The sequence below is a fragment of the Ceratotherium simum genome, chromosome 6, assembly GCF_057802395.1.
Source record: "Ceratotherium simum simum isolate JZ-2026a chromosome 6, ASM5780239v1, whole genome shotgun sequence".
In the NCBI taxonomy this organism is placed as follows: Eukaryota; Metazoa; Chordata; class Mammalia; order Perissodactyla; family Rhinocerotidae; genus Ceratotherium; species Ceratotherium simum.
Genome location: NC_141905.1, coordinates 50324432 through 50347231, shown reverse-complemented (window position 1 = coordinate 50347231; position 22800 = coordinate 50324432). Strand labels below are relative to the sequence as shown.

Here is a 22800-nt window from a genome sequence, read left to right as displayed (position 1 = left end):
GCATTTATTGGAAAACTCATAAAAATCCTACAGAGTTATCTTCTCTGAGACTCAACTAGAAGACTTAGGCCAATTCTGAAGGTGCTTAAAATATATTTCATCCATACTTATTTATTTATTTATTTTTGGTTAAAGCAGCTTGGCTTCTTGAGGTAGTATTATGTCTCTATGGCAATAAGGTGAAAATGTCTAGCTTATTTTGCCAAAGTTACAACAATTCAGAGATTCAAGACCTCTGTCCCAATTTGTCATTTTACTTTATTGCTCAAAAACTGTGGCTCATAGAAAAAAAAAAATTTTAGGGAGGCATAGAGAATGTCTAGATAATTTCTAGCTACTGGATAAAACCCACCCTTCAAAATGGTGGAATATATGATAGCATATGAAACCTATGTTCACTCAATGAGTAGTTTAATTAACTGAAAAAAAATTTGAATGTCAGTTTTAGTGCCAAATGCAGGAACTCTGAAGGAACATCTACTCTATCTCTGCCCTCCCTTCTCTACCTCCCTTCTACTGATGTGGTAGGTTTCCAATTTCAAAAATCCTTAAAATCTTCCATTCCTGGACCCCAGCCCCATTTTCCATGAGGTTTCTCCTAAGGCTTGTCACTGTCAGATACCTCATAATCTGACCCTGCACATTCCCTGGGAAAGGTTGGTCTCCTCCTCCTTCATCAGATGTATGATTTCATTGTACATGCGATGAGCAGCATCCAAACCCCAGATGAAATCCGAGTGAGCCCATTCCGGAATGTTCTTGTGGTAAATGAGATTGGTCATCTCCAAGAGCAGTGCTTTCGCATCTTCTGGATTTGAAAGCCAGTCCTGACCTCCAGTCCACATGGCTGTAGGAACCGTCATGTCTCTAACTTTGTACCTTACAGGAGTTGGCTAGAGAAAAGGAATAGTTTTTAACTGTAGATAACATTTGGACTTCCAAACTCATAATTTACACTCCAAATAAACATAGTAAATATACCCTGTCTTGTGACCAAAGGTTAATGGGCACTAGAGCCATATAGAACTGCATGAAGAGTTTCTCTTCCAGTCCCTACTTTAAGGTAAAAATACTTGACCTCACTAAACCTCAGTTTCTTCATCTGTGAAATGGGGATGATATCTATAATAAGTTACTAGGCTAAATGAGAAAATAGGTAAATTGCCTAGTACTTTAGGCATTAAATAATGTTCAATTCTTTTTCTTCTTGTTAATAAATATTTTACACATAAATTGCCTTTAGAAGACAATGTTCCCATCCTTTTAAAGAATTTCACAAACCTTTCATGAGGCCAGAGTTAGAGATATTCTAGAGAGAAAGACAAGAGAATGGAACCTATTGAGAAGGCCTCTGGGTCTTCAGAGACTTGCTGTGTTAACAGAAAGCCCTTAAGGCAGGCCAGCTTGACTGTGTCTCCAAAAACAGGAGGGAAGTCAATAGTACTGGAATTTGGGTGGTTTGAGCCAATGGGAGGTAAAAATTAGATCCCTGCTCCAGTCCCCCATAACCCAAAGAAGGGTATCTAGGATTCCTAGTTCTTGAGAACTTCCCTTATTCAAGCAGAACTGCTAGATCAGCCTGGCTGGCTGAGCCCTTGAGGTTAATCAGCACCCAGAACTTTCAACAGAAATGTCGAAGCCCATTTCTCACTCAGAAAATCCACCCTGGACCCAACGTTCCAATCCTGGCAGCTCCTGTTTCTTTTTGTGTCTTTCTAAGAACTAGGAGCTATAGCCTGTGATAGTCTGATTTATAATAAGAAATATATATTTGGTCTTCATCCCTGTTTCTGGCCACAGACCTCCTAAATCCCTTGGAATTTCCTAAGTGATGAGAGCCATAAAGGTGTCTTTTTTTGGTTAATGAGGTGACTTGGAACTAGATGAAGGCTGGTTGCCAGTGGAGCTGAGCATGTGTTTAGAGGGCTGGAATTTTCAGTCCCACCTCCGGACCTCCAGGGAGGGGGAGGGACTGGAGATTGAGTTCAATGGACAACGGCCAATGATTTAATCGATCATGTCTGTGTAATGAAGCTTCCATAAAAACCCAAAAAAGACAGGGTTCAGAGAGCTCCCAAGTTGGTGGACAAGTGGAAATGCAGGGAGAATGTGCATCTGGAGAGGGCATGGGATCAGTGCCCCTTCCCACATGCCTTGCCCTATGCATCTCTTCCATCTGTCTGTTTCTGAGTTATATCCTTTTATAATAAACCGATAATCTAGTAAGTAAAATGTTTCTCTGAGTTCTGTCAGCCGATGTACCAAATTAATCGAACCTGAGGAGGGGGTTATTGGAATCTCTGATTTATAGTTAGTTGGTCAGAAGCACAGATAACAACCTGGGATTGGGATTGGCATCTGAATTGGAGGACAGTTTTGTGGGACTGAGCCCTTAACCTGCAGGATATGATGCTATTTTCGGCTAAATAGTGTCAGAATTGCGTTAAACCATATGACATCCAGCTGGTGTCTGAGAATTGCTTGTTGGTGTGGGGAAACTCTCCCCACCATCACATGTTGGAATTTGGAATTTGGTGATCAGAACCACCTTTTATAGCCTAACTTAGTATGAAAGGTTGGAATATTCTATGGAGCCAGTAATATTTGTTTCTCATCTTACAGGTGAAAAGACTGAACTAAATGTCAGGTCTAGCTCTAAGATTCTGTGATTTTATCACATCTTTTCGTATGTGTGTTTTCTCTTCCTTTCCATGACCATTTTCTGGCACCTACTCTGCACGTGTCACTTTCTGTAGAACTCAGGACATTAAATGTTGATAAATCTATTTTGGAACTGGAATGCTTTCTCTAAAGACATGTTTTAGGAAATAGTGAAGTAGCTGATACCTGTGATTGAGAGTTTGCTCTTGCAGGGCCCTACACAGTCTGTGCAGTTTCCTAGTCTTTTATATCTAGTCTGATGTATGGAAATGGATGTCAAGTTAACCTAAAGATGTGTCTACTTGGCTCTCTCCAGCTTTGTGTTTGTATGGTCAACACTTGTTTACATTCACAAACAAGCTAACTGATAATCTTCAGTGAAGATTTTATGCTCAGAAGAGTATAATATCTACTTCTGAGTCTTCACAACTTTTATTTTTAATTTTATGCGATAGCATCGACTACACATTTTCTTGGGTAATGTAATAACTTTTTTTTTCACTTTTTCACTTGCAAATTACAGATTAATTAAAAAAGTGTGACTAGGGAGAAGTCTTAGGGATTATCTAGTTCAATAATTTTTATTTTAAAGATAAATCAAGGCCTGAAGAATCAAAGCAGCCTATCCATGATCACACAAGTTTATAGCGTAGAGGCAAGACGAACACCATAATCTTCACTTGCCATTTAATGCTCTTTTTACTGTACCATGAAATGACCTCACCCCTGCCATCCTCATTCCTGGTTGGGTTTTTTTTTTTTTTTTGATCCTAAAAGGATCCTTCTAGTAGTTACCAGAGAGCACAATCCTCCCTTCACTAAATCTATCCCATCTTGCTCCCAGGAATCCCAGTGCCTTGTTCACAGAGGCAGCCCTATCAAAAAAAGTCCTCCTACTCCATTATAAAAGGTTTTTTTTTATCCTAAAAGCCTCTTGGCTAAGTTTTGAACTTTCCCGTTTTTGAATGGAGTCAAACCCTAACTATTACTTTCTGCTTGAATTCTCGTATTTTATTCCCATCTCTAAAAAAAAACTGCTGCCATAACTTCCCTCTCATGCATTTTGAAAGGATATATTTTCAGCAGAAGGTACTTGATTTTCTTACCTGATTGCCTTTCTCCAGATTTTTGGTCTCACTCCCCCAGTCAAATGCCTGGAGTTCCCCAGAATTCACAGCCTAGAAGGAAACAAAAATTTACATGGTTCAAATGTATCACTGGATAAGGATAGGGAGAGGTGTGAAAATGTGCTACCAAGTCTGTAACAGTGAGGGAAGCAGAAAGCAAAGGCTGAGGCTGCTCCTCCCTTCAGCATTAAAGTGAAAAGGCAAGAATAAGGCACTTTCAGAGAGAAAAATGTACTACAGAAATACTGGACCACCACGTTCTACAACTCCAGAAAGTACACCCCCATAGTAGTCTGTGTGGATGAGTGTTCTGCACAGCTCTGTTAGGCTGCAGTGGGAAAGCCCCCCTGGAGTTGTGCAATGTGGTGATTCTGGCAAAAGTGACCAAAATGTAATCCAGTGCAGAATCCGTCTCTGGTTTTGATCATAAAATGTCTCTCTCTCTCTCTCTCACACACACACTCAGCTGCCCACCCCCCATACTAAAATATGACAATAATCTTAGAGGGACAATTTGATTAGGCTCTAAATCGTTAGAAAACAAATAGGATCAATATTTGTGATTTATATAGATGTTATCACTATTCTTAACACTCTCTGCTTGAGTTAAGTGCCCCCATTTTTTTTTTTTACAAGGTAGTGTTTTTGGTAGATGAGTTTCTAAGGTTAATTATGCTCTAGCTCCTGTCTTTATATCCATTCTTATTTCCACAGCCAGTTGGGGGCACTCTATAGTATTATCTATAGTGGGCTATATTAGGCTCAGTGCTTCTTCTTACATGAAAGAATAATGACATTCCTTGAATCAGTTTGGAATGTTTCACCTCAGATCAACCACACTTCCCTGGTTCATGGGACTGGTAATCAGGGCCTTTCCTCCTGTGACTGCAGGTGTGGTCTGCAGCGCAAAGGACTCCTGGGAAAACCTCTTCGGGTAATCAGGCTCCAATTTAGCAGTTTTTTTTTTTACTACATGACTATGCTGCTGGAGGAGGCAAGAAGAATCTGGAAACATGATCTCCAGCCTCATCTTTTTTTTTTTTTTAATTTCTTTAAATTAATTTATTTTTTTCCCCCAAAGCCCCAGTAGATAGTTGTATGTCATAGTTGCACAGCCTTCCAGTTGCTGTATGTGGGACGCGGCCCCAGCACGGCTGGAGAAGCAGTGCGTCGGTGCGCACCTGGGATCTGAACCAGGGCCACCAGCAGCGGAGTGCGCGCACCTAACTGCCAAGCCACAGGGCCGGCCCTCCAGCCTCATCTTTGAGAGATGGTCTCACTGAGAAAGGTCTCACTTGGACCATCTGAATTCACATTTTTAAGGTCCACCAAAGATGTCCTTGGGCCAATCCTTTCCTCCCATCTCCTGACAAGTTTCAATGTTCCAGATCAAATTCACAGTTGAAACAGCGTTGACAGGATCACATTTCATCTTGGAATAAATAAGAAATAATTTATTCCGGACTATTAAAAGGGCATCCTTTGACTATTCCAGACAAAATGCACCAAGACCCTTAGCAAAGACCACAAATTCAACCTTCTTACCTGGCTCCAGTGTAGAATATTTTGCACAGATGTTCCAGCAGGATTATGAGCAACATATACATTTGCTCGGCTCTGTAACAAAGCATAAGTGTTTTGTGGGACATGGAAAAACTTATGAGATGTGCAACTTGTCAAGACCAAATCTCCAGAGATGGGAACATCATTAAATTATCAGCGCTTACCATGAAACAGTAATATACACATGCACATAAATAAAAAATGCCACTAAATGTATTTCTGGGCAACTGTATCTTTCATCTGAGAATAACTTATTAAAGACATGACTTCTTCTTTTAAAAAACTTTACTAGAGTAATTAAGGGTGAGGACTCTAGAATTGGCCTGTATCCAAATTCTAGGTCTGCCTTTTCATTTTTAGGTGAATCTGGGAGAGTTATTTAATCCTAAATCTAAATTTCAGGATACTCATCTGTAAAGTGGGGATATTGGTAATACCTGTCTCATAGGGTTGTTACAGGGAAAAACGTAGCCTAGTGCATAATAACTGCTTATCAAATGGTAGCTACTAATCATATTATTAATAAAAAAGAAGAAAAAATTCTTCAGGAATTAAATACGTAGTTTTTCCAGCTGCTGGGAGTGCTGCTGGCAGACTGTCCGTCACTGTCGGGTCTCCTTAGGGGATTGTCCCAGGTGCAGAGAGCTGCCTAGCCCAGTGTCTCCCTCATTACTGATGTCATCTGCACTAAATGAGTGGTTGATGTGGGGGTACAAAGACCCAGCCCTCTCACTCTAACTTGAGACAGCTCTTGAAGGGTCATCCCATCTTCACAAATTCCTGTAAGATCAACTGAGGCTCCCGTTGGGACTGCACCACGGCTTAACTTTTTCATCTATCAAATCCTCTTTCCTTTCCTTCTCTGAGTGTTACCCTAAGGGTATAACCCAAATCATTCTGCGTAATCTCCATCTCAGAGTATGCTTCCTGGGGAAGCCACACTGTGGCACCCACCAACTGGTAGCTTTGCCTAAGCCACACTGAAACTCCCAAACGTCCTATCAAAGGACTTGAACTACAAACCAGAAGGACCCAAGTAGGAAAAAGAGGTGGATGATCCATGGTAGTTCTCTCTTTGACTACGGGCTTCTAGTCACTTTTTTCCATCTGCTAATTCACTGTAGCAAAGCTGCTTTTAGACCCCTTCCATCTCTAATCCATGAAGTTAATACCTAGCAATGCCCTTACGTTAACCTTGCCTCAGCCCGTGTTAAAGCATTTCCCGCATATTATTATGATTTGGAGAAAACTGAATTACCAGGATTTCTCTAAGTCTTCATTGGCATTAGCTCACTTTCAAGGAGTGAGACTAATAATTCCTAGTTTTGCTTTGGGAAACTGAGGAGTTACTGGGCACCTACTTACCATGTTCATATTGTTTGTGTTAAATCCTCCCAGAAGTAATATGATATTGCTACAAATCTGATCAATAATCACCTGGCCACAAAGGTAAATAATAAACTGTCTGAGAAATCTGGTCTGGTACAGAAATTCTTGTTTGCCAAACAATCCCTGTAAAAATATGAAGTGAAATAGTAGTCATTACACTATAGCAAAAAAGAAGTGGCTTTAATTTAAAAGTGTATGTCTCAGCAAATTGGGGTGGAAGACTCCTCTACGAAGACAAGGAAGTGTCTGAGGAGTCACATACCTTGATCATCATATGCGGCAGCAACAAAAATTTGGCCCCAGGGCTTTTCGCATGTTTAACAGTGGCTATGGGCGCTAAAGCAAAATACATTTTGATTTTCCGAGCCAGCTCTGGCATAGTGGAAAATGCAATAAAGCCTGCAAGAGAAGAAATGTGTCAGTGTGAATACTGAATATCTTAGAACTCATCAAATGCTTAGTTTTATTCAGATATTTCAGTAATTATGTGTGAGAGTTAATCCTATGAAATTATAAGCTCCTTGCAGGGGATAAACACCAGCAGCAAAAACTTCTCTGTGTTCCCTCTGACACCTAACATATTTGTTTTCCAGTAGCAGGTTTTCAGTAAATTATTGAATTAAATAAATTATTTAAATTAATGCATTAATGAATAATATGGACTTGGAAAAAATATATATATTGAGAAGTAACTATATGCTAGACACTTTGCTGGGGATTTTCATGGTTCTTACCTCATTTAATTCTAAGATGGTTGTGAGGTATTTTTAATAAATCTCTACTTTCCAGTGAAAGAAATTGAGAACTACAGAAATCGCCTTGTTTACTGATAATAAGCGTGTTCTGAAACATAATGGGTATTGAGATAGAAGGGTTTTGCTGGTTTTCCTTCATCCCTAACTTTTTTGAAACCCAAACTGTAATGTAATCTAGTAGACTAGTTGTCTAGTGAACTGGATTCCAACTCTCATTTTTGTCATAGACTAGATAAGGCACTCTGGGTAAGTCAGACTTTGCTTTAGTTTCTACACCTATAAAATAGGGACAAATTCCCGGAATTACCACTGTATAGGGACGATCCCTGTGGATACTTTGGGAGAAAAAAGCTATAATACAAAGCCATAGCATAGTTATTGTATTTGAAATACTGTGTGTTTATTTCAAAAGGCCCATGTACCCTCTGATATTTGCAGGTTTGGGGAGAGGGGCTGTGCAGAGGAAAACTAGAATCACATGACTTCTGTCTAGCTTCTGGAAGGTAAGTGCATATTAAGAAAGACTGATTCCTTCCCTGCTTTTTCCTCCATGTGATTAGGCTTGCCAGCCACACGCAAAGGCAGGCCCAAGAGTGACCTGTTATTAGTTTGTGCTGTCTCAGTTGTACCATCAGTAGGACTGGCTTGAAAATACATTAAACTATATTCCAGCTTAATTCTGACCATTTTAGAACTCCCCTCAAATGTCAAGATCTGAGAACTCTAGATAACTTCTACCAGCAATATTTCTCTTTATGCAAAGCAAGTTCAAGTTCTCCGTATTAACAGCTCCCTGGTTGACTACTAGAAGAATCCTATGCATTTGTGCCCTCTCCTTTCTCTTGAAAAAGCATTTAGCCTCATCATTAGCATCTTTGTCTTCATGTCAAGTTGAACAATTTGAGTATAGATAAAAAAATTCTTTTAAAGGCCTCTGGATGTTAGAGTTGGAACAAGTGCAACATTTTAGTGTTCTTTCTATGAAGTACATGGTGAAAGCTAGCATCACTTGAATCAGTTAATATTATGGAAAAATATGGAAAAGAAAATGTGAGTCAGACTCTTCATTTACTAGACAGCATCAATTAAAAATGAGCCACATGAACTTATGCCCTTAGTTCCAAGAGCCCTTCAGTCATTAGAACAGATTCACAATTCGATTTTATTTTTGACATAATGTCATTGCAATGATCATAAATGATTTCTGAGAAAGTTCTATAGGAAAAGAGCCTCTGATAGCGTGATAGTACCTAAGAAGCTGTAATGAATCACATCTTCCCTTCCCAATACAGATAGTGACAAGCTTTATACAAATAAGAGAGAAAGAAGAGAATTAAACAAAAATAGCCCACTATTCCACTACGCTTACCCTACTTTGGAGTCAGGTTAATCCTGTGGGTTAAACTACACGCACTATCTTCTTAATAAAAGTCAGTGGCCAGGGGCTGCAGGCCATAGAGTTTAGTCTTTGCCAACCAGATTTGCCATGAGTCTCAGACTCTTTCCTTAGGATGTGACTAGTAAGAGCGACTTCAGCGATTTGGTACATAAGAGACATGAGAGACTTCCCTAGAAAGCATTGGACTTACATAAGTTTTGAACAGCCCCCTCCAACGGTGGCTTTTTTCTTCCTTGAAATACCTCAGAGCAAGTACTTTATCCTCCATTTGCTTGAGGACAGAGACTAAATTTGAGGAATTTCAGGGAGAGGTAGAGTGGCCACTCCATTCCAGGAGATAAACAGGTAGCAAAAGGTGAATTCATGGCTTGCTGATAATATTTGGTGATTTTTGTGAACTTTTGCAAAATGAAATCAATTGGCAAATCAGTATCAGTGGCCAAAGTGACTGGATGGTCTGCTGAGGTCTTAGAAACCAAATGGCTTAAGACTCCATGATGTGTTGTTTAATTAAAGGAACAAGAAGTGTGAGGTAACTAAAAAATGGCTGAGGTTTTCCCACTATTGATCTAAATTCACAGTGCTTTAAATATGACAAGGGGTTTCATAGCTCATCTTTTTCTATTTTTTTTGAAGGAATTTGATATAAGAATCTCCTACAACTGTAGAAATGGAGCTAAAACTCTTTTAGAAGTAGAGGAATATATGAGTCTAATTTTTGTCCAACTTACAAACCTCAGTATATAGTGGGTATGTAGCATGCACTTTGAATACATAAGTATGGGTCTTGGCTTTGTGGTCTGCTCACTGTGTAAGCAACTGTGGTCAAGCTCTTTCACTAAGCCATAATTTGTTTATCTGTAAAATAGGGATACAAATCTCCACTGCATATTCTTGCGGATATGCAGTAAAGGAATGAGGCAAAATGATACATATACAATGGCTGGCAGTTAGTAGGTGCTCATAAAAGGCAATTATTAGCATTATAAAGGCTGAGGTGACATGGGGATGATACTAAATCACAGACAAGAGAGAGAGCAAAAGTCAATTGTTCACAAAACTTCAAATTTCCATAATAACGAGTATAAATCCTGTCCTGCTACCTAAACATGGCTGTCCTGGTTCAAGAGTAAATTTTGCTTCCTCTAAGCGAGTGCTCGCCTGCCTCCTTAGAAGTTCTCACCCTGGCCTTCAACTTTGGTTTTGGCTCAGGATGAAGGTAAAGAGCTCTTTCCAGCCCCTTCTAGACAGCTTCTCTTCATGGTACACACTGTGCCTCTCTTGATCTTCCTTCATCCTAATCTAAGCCAAACATATTTTTCCTATTGGCTTTGGTCTGATATAGGGCCAGGATAGCCACAGTCTCACTTCCATCTCCCCAAGTGGGTGACCTGAATCCTGCAGGTGCCATGAGTTAAGGTTTCTCACAAATTCATCAAAAGCAAAAGGACACCAGCACATCATTCCAGACATTGGCATTAGAAGGAAAAGAAAAAGACTTGAGTAAAATCCCCCATCAGTTCTGTTTGTAATATGATGACAATGCTTACTGCATATTGACTGCCTATTATGTGCCAGACACTGAACTCAGGGCTTCACTTGTTCAATGCGTTTATTGAGTGCATACTATGTGCCAGGAACTGCTCTTACAGCTGTGTCTTAGACAAAATACCTGCCTTCACAGATCTTATATATATGATCATACTGAGTAGTCCAAACACCTCTAACACCCCTTAGAGGGAGTTATTATCTCCATTTTATACATGAAGAAACTGAGACCAGAGGGATTAAATAATTTACTCAAGGACATTTACCTAAGAGGTGGTAGAGCCAGTATTTGAATCCACATCTGGTTGACTTCAAAGCCCGTGCTCTTTCTACCATACCACAGGTGTCCCTTGATCTAGGCCCCATTTCCCGCAGCCCTTAGAGTCACTGAAGAGGATGAGGCCAGAACTGAGAGAAGTTAGAAACGACTGAGACCAGGCATAGCTGCGCACCATATGCTTACATTTTTTCTGAGTATACAAACCTGCTTTCTTTTGAACCTACCCGTGGTGGTGCCCTGTGAATAGCCGACATAGTAAATCTTTTCCTGGCCTGTTTTCTGCAAAATAAATTTTATGACTGCAGGAAGGTCAAACCTAGCCATCTCATCATAACTACAAGGGGAAAAGACAAAGTTATATGAAAAATTATAATCAGAAACCAACAAAAGCAGCCCCCTGGATTTACAAACGAGCCCTTGAGTCGTCAGCCCCAACAGCTTGTTTACCGCACTCCTCACAACACTCAGAACAGACTAGTTTCAAACCTGTGATGCATGAGTGCCTCTGGGGTCACAAGTTGTTAACAAATTGCTGTTTTCTCCAGATGTTATCATAGAGCGATAATTATCTTCAATGAATATTTACTGAGCACATGATCCACCTCCTAGAGGAGGTGTCCTGTTATTCTGTTAGCAGAACAGCACAAGACCATGAAGATTCATTTATATGAAAAGTATTAAAGATGTTGCAGGGGACCTTCTCTGATGAAACGGATAAAGAGCAGGTTAAATGTCAATAGGTAATTTAAACGAAAACATTAAAAACCTTTGGAGGAGTGTGAGAGACATGTTAGTCAAATTGATGGTCCCTAAGGCTTAATAGTTTCCCTTATATCTTTAATGTTGCCTTGTCTTATCTCCTCCTGGGGATGCTAGTCCTTGTCATCATTCATGGAAGAGTTAGTCCCAGGATATCCATCTACAGGGAAATGGACCCACACTTCTCTAATTCCAGTCTCAATAACCTGACACCAACCACCAGTCTCACCCCATTCTCCAGACCCAAACTTCCACTTGGGGAACCCAATCTTCCCCACCACTTCCCCAAAAGAATCACTGTTAATTAAGATAGGGAATATCATGTTATAATATTGATGACCCAACCAAAGTAAATTATCCAAATACTAGAAGCCATAATTTTTTACCCAGTTCTTCCAAAGACATCCATGTCTACTTCCACTCTCAAGATTTTCATGTACCTGAAAGCCCAGAACTCATCTTGGTCTATGGAGAGGGTCTTGTGTTTCCGAGACCAGGTGTTTCCTCTGCTGTTCCCCATCCACACGTCAAAACCAGCATCTGCCAGAATGAAGCCCAAGCTGTTGTTGGGCAGGTTGGAAATCCAGTTGCTAGCGTCTCCAAGCAGGCCATGCTGCAGTAACACTACAGGCCTGGAACCTACGAAAGAGAACTTCAACTGTGGGACATGTTCTCCACCTTTCTTGTTTTCCTTGAATGCGTGAAGGCTTTCGAGTTAGACAAACCTGCATTCAAATCTTGACACAGCTGCTTGCTAGCTTGATTGTCTTGGCCAGTTACTTAACATTTCTGTGACTTGATTTCCTCTTCAGAAAAATAGAATTTTTGTTAAGAGTAAATAAAAGAGGGCCCAAGGAGCAGATGGCACAATGCCTGGCTCAGAGAAAGAATCAATAAAGTTGAGTTTCCATTGTTGTTCTTGTGTAGTTATTGCTATTACTAGACTTGTCTGGGCACCTCAGAGGACATTGGAGGTGGTATAGTATAATGATTAAGATAATTATATATATATTATATATATACATATATATATCTATATGTACAGACATATATATATATAAAATGGTTTAATGATTACAGGTCCTTCATATCAAAAGGACCCACAAGCCAGCTTGAAGGAAGTCCCACTGTTACAATATGGGAAAATTTGAGCATCAGAATAAATAATGATAGTAATAAATTACACCCCACTGAATAAGTTAAGAATGTATTAAGTCCATATTGATATCAATACATGAATAAACAAATAATTAGGGGAGAAGGAAAAGCTCTTAGTTACAGCATAATGCCAATTAATAAATATAGAAAGATTGATGGCATTATAAAATCATCAATGGAGGCTAAAATTTTGGGTGAAAATTTGAAGAAATACAAGATATTTACATATACTGGAAGTATCTCCTCATTATTTACTAATTACAAAGAGAAAAACACTAACTTTACAGTAGAAGAACTTGACAGACACCACTTTACCGTAGTGATGAAAGCTAATATCACCAAATGGAAGTGGACCCCTAACTTACACCACTCACAAAAATTAGCTCAAAATGGATTAAAGACTTAAATGTAAAACCTGAAACCATAAAATTTCTAGAAGAAAACTTAGGGAAGAAGTTTCTTGACATTGGTCTTGGTAATGATTTTTTTGGATAAGACATAGGCAAAAAAAGCAAAAAGACACGATTGGGACTATATCAAACTAAAAATCTTTTGCACAGCAAATGAAACAATCAACAGAGTGAAAAGGCAACCTATGGAATGGGAAAAAATATTTGCAAACCATGTATCTGATAAGAGGTTAATATCCAAAATATACTAGGATCTTGCATAACTCAATAGCAAAAAAACAAATAACCTGATTAAAAAACGGGTAAAAGATCTGAATGGACATTTTGCCAGAGAAGACATAGAAATGGCCAATTTCATGAAAAGGTGCTCAACTTCACTAATCATCAGGAAAATGCAAATCAAAACCACAATGAGAAATCACTTCACACTTGTTAGAATGGTTTTTGTCAAAAAGAAGAGATAACAGGGGTCAGCCCAGTGGCGTGGTGATTAAGCTCACGTGCTCCACTTGGGCGGCCCGGGGTTCGAATGTTCTGATCCCGGGTGCAGACATACGCACCACTTATCAAGCCATGCTGTGGCGGCGTCCCACATATAAAGTAGAGGAAGATGGGCACCAATGCTAGCCCAGGGCCAATCTTCCTCAGCAAAAAAGGAGGGTTGGCAACAGGTATTAGTTCAGAGCTGATCTTCCTCACCAAAAAAAAAAAAAGGAGATGACAAGTATTGGTGAGAATATGGAGAAGAGGGAATCCTTGTGCACTGTGCATGGGAATGTAAATTGGTACAGCCATCACAGGACACAATGTGGAAGTTTCTCAAAATATTAAAAATAGAACTACTATATGATCCCATAATCCCATTTCTGGGTATGTATCCAAAGGAAACAAAATTGGTATCTCGAAGAGATAGCTGCACTCCCATTTTTTTTTCAGCATTATAAGATATAGAAACAACCTAAGTGTTGACGTGTTGACTGATGAATGGATAAAGAAGATGTGGTATATATATGTGTGTGTGTGTGTGTGTCGATTTCAGACAGACAGTCTTTTAGGCAGATAAGGGATTTCAGGAATTCAAATGTCTTCAACTCAGAATAATTCTTATGCCAAAGAGACATATCTGGGGGGGAGTCATATCCTGATCCTCTTCACTGAGAAGGATGTTCTCTTCTATATTCACAATACATTTATAAAAATTAGGAAACTAACGCTGATTGATATTAGTATCTAATCCATAATCCACATTCAAATTTCGTTAATTGTGCCAAAATCTTTTATAGCCTTTTTTTTTTCCTGGTCAATAATCTAATCCAGGATCATATACCACATTTGATTACGTCTCTTTGTTGCCTTTATAAACTGGAAAGACTCCTCAGGTTTTCTTTGTCTTTTTTGACTTTGACATTTTTGAAAAGTTTTGGACAGTTATTTTATAGAATGTTCTTCAATTTGGTTGGTCTGATGTTTCTTCATGATGTGATTCAGGTTATATATTTTGGCAAAAATACCACAGAAGTGAAGGTGCGTCCTTCTCAGTGCATTGTATTACGAAGTACATGATGATGACTTGTCCCAATAATGGTGATATTAGCTTTTTTAAAATTTTTTTTCTTTTTTCCTCCAGCATTATTGATGTATAATTTACAAGTGAAATTGTATACATTTACAGCATAAAACATGATGTTTTGATATATATATACACATTGTGCAATGATTACCACAATCAGATTAATTAACACATCCATCACCTCACACAGTTACTTTTTATTTTGTGGTGAGAATGCTTAAGATCTATTCTCTTAGTAAATTTTAAGTATACAGCATAATAATGTTAACTATAGTCCCTGTGCTAATATACTAGATACCTAGAAATTATTCCTCTTACAGCTGAAGATGTGCTCACCAGCATCTCCCTATTTCCCCCACCCATCAGCCCCTAGTAACCACTATTCTTCTCTCTGTTTCTGTTACTTCAACTTTTTTTTTTTTTTTTTTAGATTCCACACATCAATGAGATCATATAGTATATGTCTTTCTCTGTCTGGCTTATTTTACTTAGCATAATATCCTCCAGTTACATCCATGTAGTCACAAATGGCAGGATTTCCTTCTTTTTTACAGCTGAATTATATTTCATTATATATACATTATATACTATTTGTGTATATGTATATACATATATACCACATCTTCTTTATCCATTCATCAATCGACAGACACATATATAAATCCTTTATCTGCCTAAAAGCAGGGCCTCCCAAAACAACTCCATTGTCCTGAATCCCTCCCCAGGAGCAATTCTAATCTTCTCTTCTTGGAGATGAGATGTTGGCACCACAACAGAGAGATATTGTCACAAACTAGCATATCTCCCATCGTCCTCCTAAGGGCCCAGTTATCTTTCCAAAAAGTCATTTGCTTTTCTATAGTGCTCTTTCTCCCCCTCCCTTTCCCCTACTAAGTTAGATATATAGGCCCCAAATTCTAACCACATTTTTGAGTTATCATCTCTGAGTGCACCCACGTGTACGTGGGATGCACATGCTATTAAACCTCTGCCCATTTTTCTCTTGTTAATCTGTCTTTTGTTAGCCTAATTTCCAGGGCCCCAGTTGAGAATCTAAGATGCATAGGGGAAAAAGTCTTTTTTTCTCCCTGACATTAGGAAACACATATTGAAGAATTTAGGGGTAAATGGGCATGATGTCTTAAACTTACTATCAAAGGTTTCTTAAAAAGTAAAATGATAAGAAGAGAAAGAGGGAATGATAAAGTAAATGTGGGCAAAATGTAATTCACAACTGGTAAGTCAGGGCAAAGGCTATATGACTGTTCCTTTTACTATTTCCGGAAACTTTCTGTAAGTTTGAAATTATATCACAATAAAATTTATGAAAACATCACAGAGGTAAAGAAGAATTAAGGGCTTTAGAGATTCTAACATGTTAAGTAAATTAAGGTAAATATATCATTTTTGACATTAGCAAATAATAATGAAAGATTAAGAAAATGCTGTGCCTGTAGGAGGAAAAAACATCATGCTCTTGACAGGACTCGTGGGAATTAAATCAGATAATGAACGTACATAATGTCTTGGCTTAGAATAGGCCTATAGTAGAAAGGAGCTTTATTGCTGCTGCTGTTGTTAGTACTATAAGTTTCTAAGGCAGTGATTCTCTGAGCTTCAGTGTCCTCATTAGCAAAACGAGGATGCAATGGCTCACCTCATGGGGTTTTGGGGGTTAACGGAGATATTGTGCATCAGGCATCCAGTATGCTGCCTGACCTCGTATAAGACGGTAGCTCCTGGTATTCAGTGAACTGAGTCTATATGCAGTCTCCCTACAGGACAAAGGCCTTTGTACAACACACTCTACCAGCATTTGGGCAATCTTCATGAATTCGATTTGTCTCATTTTATCCCTCTGGGAAGAGAACATGAGGGCTGGTAGTGCAGGACCAGGAGAAAGGATCTCAAAGTTACTTTAGGTTTTCCTTTATGTCTGGTCATTGAGTTCATTCTCTTAGCCCTCAAGGAGGTGACCTCAGCACAAGGTGATCAAACCAAGGTGGATGAATGCTCCCCTTTGGAATCCTCAGGACATTTTCCATGGTTGGGGTCAGCTTGGACGGACTTAGCAGTATAGTTTGTACTTGTGGTTCACCTACTGAGAGAATTGGCTTATAGATGAGTTACATCATCTCAAATATCCTGTAAGTCATGGCCATTCATTTAAATTATAGCCAGCAGGTGAATGTGTAAGGACTACTCTTAGAAAAGCTGTCATTTCTGAGGATGGCCTAGCTTATTTTCTTTCTTTTTTTAATTTAATTTAATTTTTTATTTTTGAGGAAGATTGGCCCTGAGCTAACATCTGTTGCCGATCTTCCTCTTTTTGTGTTTTTCTCCCCAAAGCCCCAGTACATAGCTGTACGTCCTAGTTGTAGGTCCTTCTATTTGTTCTGTGTGGGACACCAACTCAGCGGGGCTTGGTGAGCGGTGAGTAAGTCTGCGCCCGGGATCCGATCTGGTGAACCCTGGGCCGCCAAAGTGGAATGCGCGAACTTAAGTGCTATGCCACCAGGCTGGCCCCCATTTTTTCTCTTGATGTAAATAGTTGAAGCTAACAATGCTTATTTGATGAATTAAGATTTTAAAAAGGCTTTTGTCACAAGCTTATAGACATCTTTCAGTTGTTTTCAGTTTGAATTTCCTTGGCCCTCTTTTTGAAGAGACAGTAAGAAATCCTTTTTCTTTCAGTACAGGGAGATTTCCTCTTTGAAAAGGCCAATGGGAGCTGCAGGAACAACGTCAGCCACTAGAGGGGGGTATTCTGCGCCCACTGGACCAAAAAGGCTGATGCCTTGAACTCCAAACTCCTGAGCAGAGAGTGGACAGTCTAAACGAATGGGGTGTGAGAAAACTCCACCAGGAATAGGCCTGCAGGTGACCCCTGAGCTTAGGAACTGCCGCAGTCACTCGATTGCTTGGAAGAATTGTGTCTTGCTTGCCCTCTAAGATTGATGGGGCTTAGTGAAAAGTTCTGTCTCTGGGCTCTTCATTTTTTTATGTAAAATCCATTAATTCATTCCACATGTATTTGTTGGCACCTACAATGTGCTTGGCACTCTTTTAGGCTCTGGTTATAGCCTTGAACAAAATAGATGAAGTCCCTGCACCCAATGAGTTTACATTCTACTTGGAGGAGATGGATAATAAATAAACAAGCAAATATCTGTCATATCAGAGGGTGTGACGTGCCGTAAGGAAAAGTAGGCAGGATAAAGGGCTCGACCTCAATAGGCTGCTATTTGAATAGGGTGGCCAGAGAAAGAATGTGATAAAGAGGGCCCGAAAGAAGAGTGTGGGATAACTGATGAGATAGGGTCCAGAGGGAGAACTGTAAGTTCAAAGGCACTGAGGTGGGAGCACGCTGGACACAGACAAGGCACAGCTGTGCAGGTGTAAAAAAAGCTGGTTTTCAAAAAGCTGTACAAGTGTAGTTTGGAACAAAACAGACCTGAAGTTTCTGTACACTGGAGACCAATAGCATTCACTGAGCATTTTCTGGTCCTACTTAAGAACATGGCTACAGTGGCAGACAGATCTTGATTTGAGTGCAGGTGTTGCAACATTTGAGTGCAAGTTTAGCAAGTACTAACACAGACTTTCTGGACAAGTTACTTAACCTCTGTGAGCAGCAATTTCTTAGGATTATTGTGAAAGTTAAATGAGGCTAATGCAAATAAAGCACTTAGCATTGTACCTGGCATATAGAAAGAACACAACAAGAAATTATATTACCTGTACTCACGACAAGTAATGTAGTTGCTGCTATACACATAGAGCTAGAGTATTAAAAGGAATAGTGCCAAATAGAGATGGAGGATGTGGACACTTAACTATTAGTAGAGGTGAATTTTTTAAAAGCCAGCAATAGCTGAAAATCCCATATACCAAAAAAAAAAAAAAAAATGAGATTATATGAACTAAGGAAACATGTACCAAATATTAAAAGTGTATATATAGTTCCTGATTCTTAAAAAGACCTTAGTGAACAGCTGGGCAACATCTTAAATATTTAAAGAGCCATTTGGATGGGGAATATAAAGTGTGCAGGCGTGGCACCAGGCACATTATTGGAGTTTGCATTCTTCATGAGCAGAGGTTGGTGTGGTCTGTTCAAGAGATCATCAGTGGATATTCTAGAATATCTGTATAGGAGGGGTTTAGAGAATGGGTTTAGTGCTAGAGGGGTCAAGAAATGGACTTTTCTTGAAAGTCTCTTTTGAAAAGCAAACACTATGTTTATCTGAGATAGTTGGGGATGGGATGGTGGTGAGGGGGATCATTGGGGAACTGAAGCCATATTTTGGCTTGAACAGTGGGCCCCAGTCTGTGCCAAGAACCCAGACTTTCTTCTGCACACTCAAATCATAAGAAAGTCTTTACTGTAGGGAAGACTGCCACGTTGGAGTGACATAAGGTAAACCATACCTGTCTTCTTAAGTTGCGTTAGGCCTTGAGGAATTCTGTTAACAGAAAGGATATACCCATCATCTGTTGTGACTTCATACTCCTCACAGGGATAGCCTTGATGTTGGATGATTTCACTCTATGGAAAAAGCACAATTTCTTTCGAGTTCATTTCTGTATGGCTATATTCTCAATGATCCAAAAGTAAAAAGTAGATGCCTTGATGCTGGAAGACATAGACAAGAAATTCCTCACTTTTCCCTAGCTAGTTATGTTATCTTAGAAAAATTAGCCAATCCTCTCTAGTTCTCATTTTATTTATCTTTAATGTGGAGACTGGACTAGAATATGGTTCTTGAAATGTGGGCCCTGGACCAAAAGCATCAGCATCACTTGAGCACTTGTTAGAAATACAAATTATCAGTTTCCACCCAAACCTATTGAACTGGGGACTCTGAGGATGGGACCCAGAAATTTGTGTTTTAACAAGCACCTTGGGAAATTCTGATGCACTCTAATGTTTGAGAACCACTGGACCAGAACACTGACTCCCAAACCTGGGTATGCATCAAAATCATCTGGGGCACTTAAACATAGAGATTTCCGGGCCCACTCTGGGTTAGGGATCAGGTAATTATAATATAGCCAATGGGGCACTTGTCCCAAGACAGCTTATGAGAACCTGGGTCATGAATTCCCAAAGCTTCTTTTCAGCTCTAAAACCACAGACTCAAGAGCAGTAGTTCTTAACATTTTTGGATTAAGGATCCCTCAGAGAATTTGAGGAGAACTATAAAAATGGGTATACACAGGGACACACAAACACATTTTTGCATACACTTCCAAGGTTTTCAGATTCCTTGCTGCCTATACATGGACCTCTGGTTAAGGACCCCTACTCAATACAGTTGTTACATGTAGAAACTCTTTGTAAAATACGAAGCTGCAGAGATCTCCGGAGTATCCTCACTGTTTTCGCCCACTGTGTCACCCACATCAGAAGGGGATTATTTCTATCAGCTGCTGCTTTAAAAGGAACAAGAGAGGAGAAAGGTAAGTGCAAAATGCCAAAGTGTAGTATATGGGGCAAAGGGCATAGTAGTTAAGAGAAGGGCCTGGAGTCCCACTGCTGGAGTTTTAACCCTGCTAACACTAATGCACAAACTAGCTGTATGATCTTGGGAAATCTAGTTAACCCGTCCCTATTCCTTAGTTTACTCATCTGTAAGTTAGGTATACCAATGGTTCATACTCCATGGGATTGTTGCAAAGAATGTAAAAAGATAATAAGCATATAATACCAGCTAGAATATCTGGCACATAGTAGGTTCTCGATGAGCATTAGCTACTATGACAATTAAAAATCACCCCAACCCACTCAAGTAACTCCTATTCATCTTTCAGACTTCAGATTAAGAAACTTTTCTTCAGAAAAACTTTCCTAAATTCCCTGGATTAGCTTCCCCTATTGTATGTTTTCTTCTGATTTCTTCTTCTTTGATTTCACTGCTCTTGTAATGAGTAATTGAGTGTCTGTCTTCCCCACTGGATTGTAAGCTCCATGAAGTCAGGGCTTTTGATATTCTTAGATGTTTCTGTGACCTCAGTGCATAGCACAGTGTCAGGGGCCAAATAGGTGCTCAATTAACACTTGCTAGAAAAATACGTGAATGAAGCCACTTGTATACCAAAATATAGGGTAGATTATATCCATATAAATCAGTATACAAGGTCAAAACCATTCAGACTCTGAACCATTTTTATTCTATTTCATTTAACTTATACCAGCAATTATATGAATTTTCTATTTTACTTTGACTCTCCATGCATAACTGCTCAATGGCAGAGTCCAATTCAATAGATTTTAGTCTTAGGGCTCCTGAAGCCTCAACAGTGTGTAGGCGCTGGGCACACCCAGGCCTAGGGAGGTTGGCTCTGCTTACAGCTAAAGAGATTCCCTCCACCCAATAACCCAGAGGAATTTGTGTGGGACCTTCTCAGGGCCGGAAGAATAGCTCCTAGGGATCTATACAAATTTGCTAACTATATGGACAAACCATCAAAAGACAGTCAATTGTTGGAATGGTCAAAGAAAATCTGCTGTTTGGCATCATGTAGATTCAGAATATTTCTATGGCCTGTCAAAGTTTTAGAATCTATTCAGGGAAGCATCTGTAAAAATGGTCTTAAATCTTTATAAAGGCATGTCAAATCTGTGACAAATCCATCGAGCATGAACATTACACGTGATCATCTTACTTATCTGGAGGTAGCCTCTCCTCAGCTGGAAGGGTTTATTGCATAGTGGTTATAATTATGAGCTTTGTGTTCAGGCAGGCCTGGATTTAAATTGTAGCTCTGCCACCTATCAGTGGTGTCGCCTACTTTAAGTTGCTTAACCTGTTTAATCTCAGTTCCTTGACTTGAAAAATGGGGATGATTGTATCTACTGCATAGGGCAATGAAGATTAAATGAAATAGTATTTTTTCAGCTTTCATCACAATGTCTGCTATGGGAGAAGTGTTACTATATGGCAGACATTATTAAAACTCAACTAAGAATTTGAAAGTAAGTAAAAAATTTTTTCTGGAATGCCTAAAGAGATGTTACATCATTTGTGAGTTTTACTCACAGGAGGCCCTCTCTAGCATTCATTAGAGTCTTTTTATTGTCAGTCAACGGAGTCACCAGCCCAAAATATGAAAAAAAGAATAGACTAGAATGGTACAAGATGCTACTAGAAGTGGGTGTCCTGAGAGTAAGAGGGGAGAGTTGACACCTTTCCAATATGGGAAAAAGTAGAAGGAGAATACAAAGCACACACAAAACGGAAATAATCAAGGGTCAGGGCTTGGCCTAAGATACTGCAGTGTTTTCTCTGCTCATATAATGAACCTAAGAGTTTAAAAAACAGTTAAACTGTGTTTGAAGCCCAAAGGGATTAAGTCATTCGCCCAAGTTTACTGAATTTGTTTGAGGAGAACCCAGGTCTACTCATACCCAGTTTAGCATTCTTTCCAGTACAATATGCTAATTTATGCCTGTGCTCTGCTAGCAAAAATCACCACCATATATAAGTATAATACATAATGCAGTTAAGACACAGATACCAACATTAACATGTAAGGTGCTTCATTTCCCCCAAAACATGGAAAATCCCAACTTACAATATTCATGAATGCTTCTGGATCCACAGCTTTAGTTGGCATTCGTCCTGAATTCACATTTCTTTGGAGCAAATACGCCACCAGAATCAGAAGCCACATTTCCGTTCTGTGTGAAACAATCCACTCTCTTAACAAGATTTTTGACATGGTCCAACATCTGCATCTATTTTTTCCTGGCAATATAACAACTAATTCTAAAGTCAGAAGGATCTGCAGGTTTAAAAACTCTTTCAAATATTTTCCAGCTGTAATTCCTTCCCCAAATGCGGAAGCAAATTAAACAAGTTTAGGTGATAGGAATGAAAGAATACAAAGTAGAATGGAAACATTGTCTAGGATGTCCCAATGCCGTGGCTCCTCCCACTTCCTCATACAACCTGCAGTCACAAATCCTTTAACTTCTAGGTGTGTAGAACTTTCTCTGATGCAACCTAGAGTTATGTGCGTATGATACAGCCCATAAAACCCCTGTTCTTCATCATCAGGTAATAAGGACCGTAAGGAGCATCTTTTTCTTTTTTTCGTAGTTTTTATCTTTCTTTGATAGGTAGAAAGATATGGAGTCTGCAGAAGACATTTACAAGTTTCTATAGTCACAGTCTA

At 39.3% G+C, this 22800-nt stretch overlaps 1 protein-coding gene across 2 annotated transcripts; it reads right to left on the bottom strand.

Moving 5' to 3' along the window:
- Positions 1 to 447: 447 nt before the first annotated feature.
- Positions 448 to 22359, bottom strand: LIPM (lipase family member M). Of its 2 annotated transcripts, none has more exons than XM_087432225.1 (9): positions 22198 to 22359; positions 19051 to 19168; positions 11868 to 12120; positions 10947 to 11056; positions 7003 to 7139; positions 6717 to 6863; positions 5334 to 5405; positions 3768 to 3839; positions 448 to 893 (listed from the first exon to the last, which is right to left on the bottom strand). In XM_087432225.1, the coding sequence occupies exons 1-9, from the start codon at positions 22342 to 22344 to the stop codon at positions 624 to 626; spliced, it is 1326 nt and encodes a 441-aa protein (XP_087288351.1). In that variant the 5' UTR covers positions 22345 to 22359; the 3' UTR covers positions 448 to 623. The 2 variants fall into 2 exon arrangements, with proteins under 2 accessions (XP_087288351.1, XP_087288350.1); XM_087432224.1 differs by having other exon boundaries at positions 11922 to 12120; positions 22198 to 22344.
- Between the last annotated feature and the right edge of the window lie 441 nt (positions 22360 to 22800).

What these genes read in the sequence shown, in the direction of transcription:
- LIPM (XM_087432225.1), bottom strand. Translation starts at nt 22,344, where the DNA reads ATGTCAAAAATCTTGTTAAGAGAGTGGATTGTTTCACACAGAACGGAA. An exon ending in TTCACAGGGCACCACCACGG is followed by an intron (nt 7,140 to 10,946) that starts GTAGGTTCAAAA and finishes CTTCTCTTGCAG; the next exon opens with GCTTTATTGCATTTTCCACT. An exon ending in ATCTGGAGAAAGGCAATCAG is followed by an intron (nt 894 to 3,767) that starts GTAAGAAAATCA and finishes CCTTTTCTCTAG; the next exon opens with CCAACTCCTGTAAGGTACAA.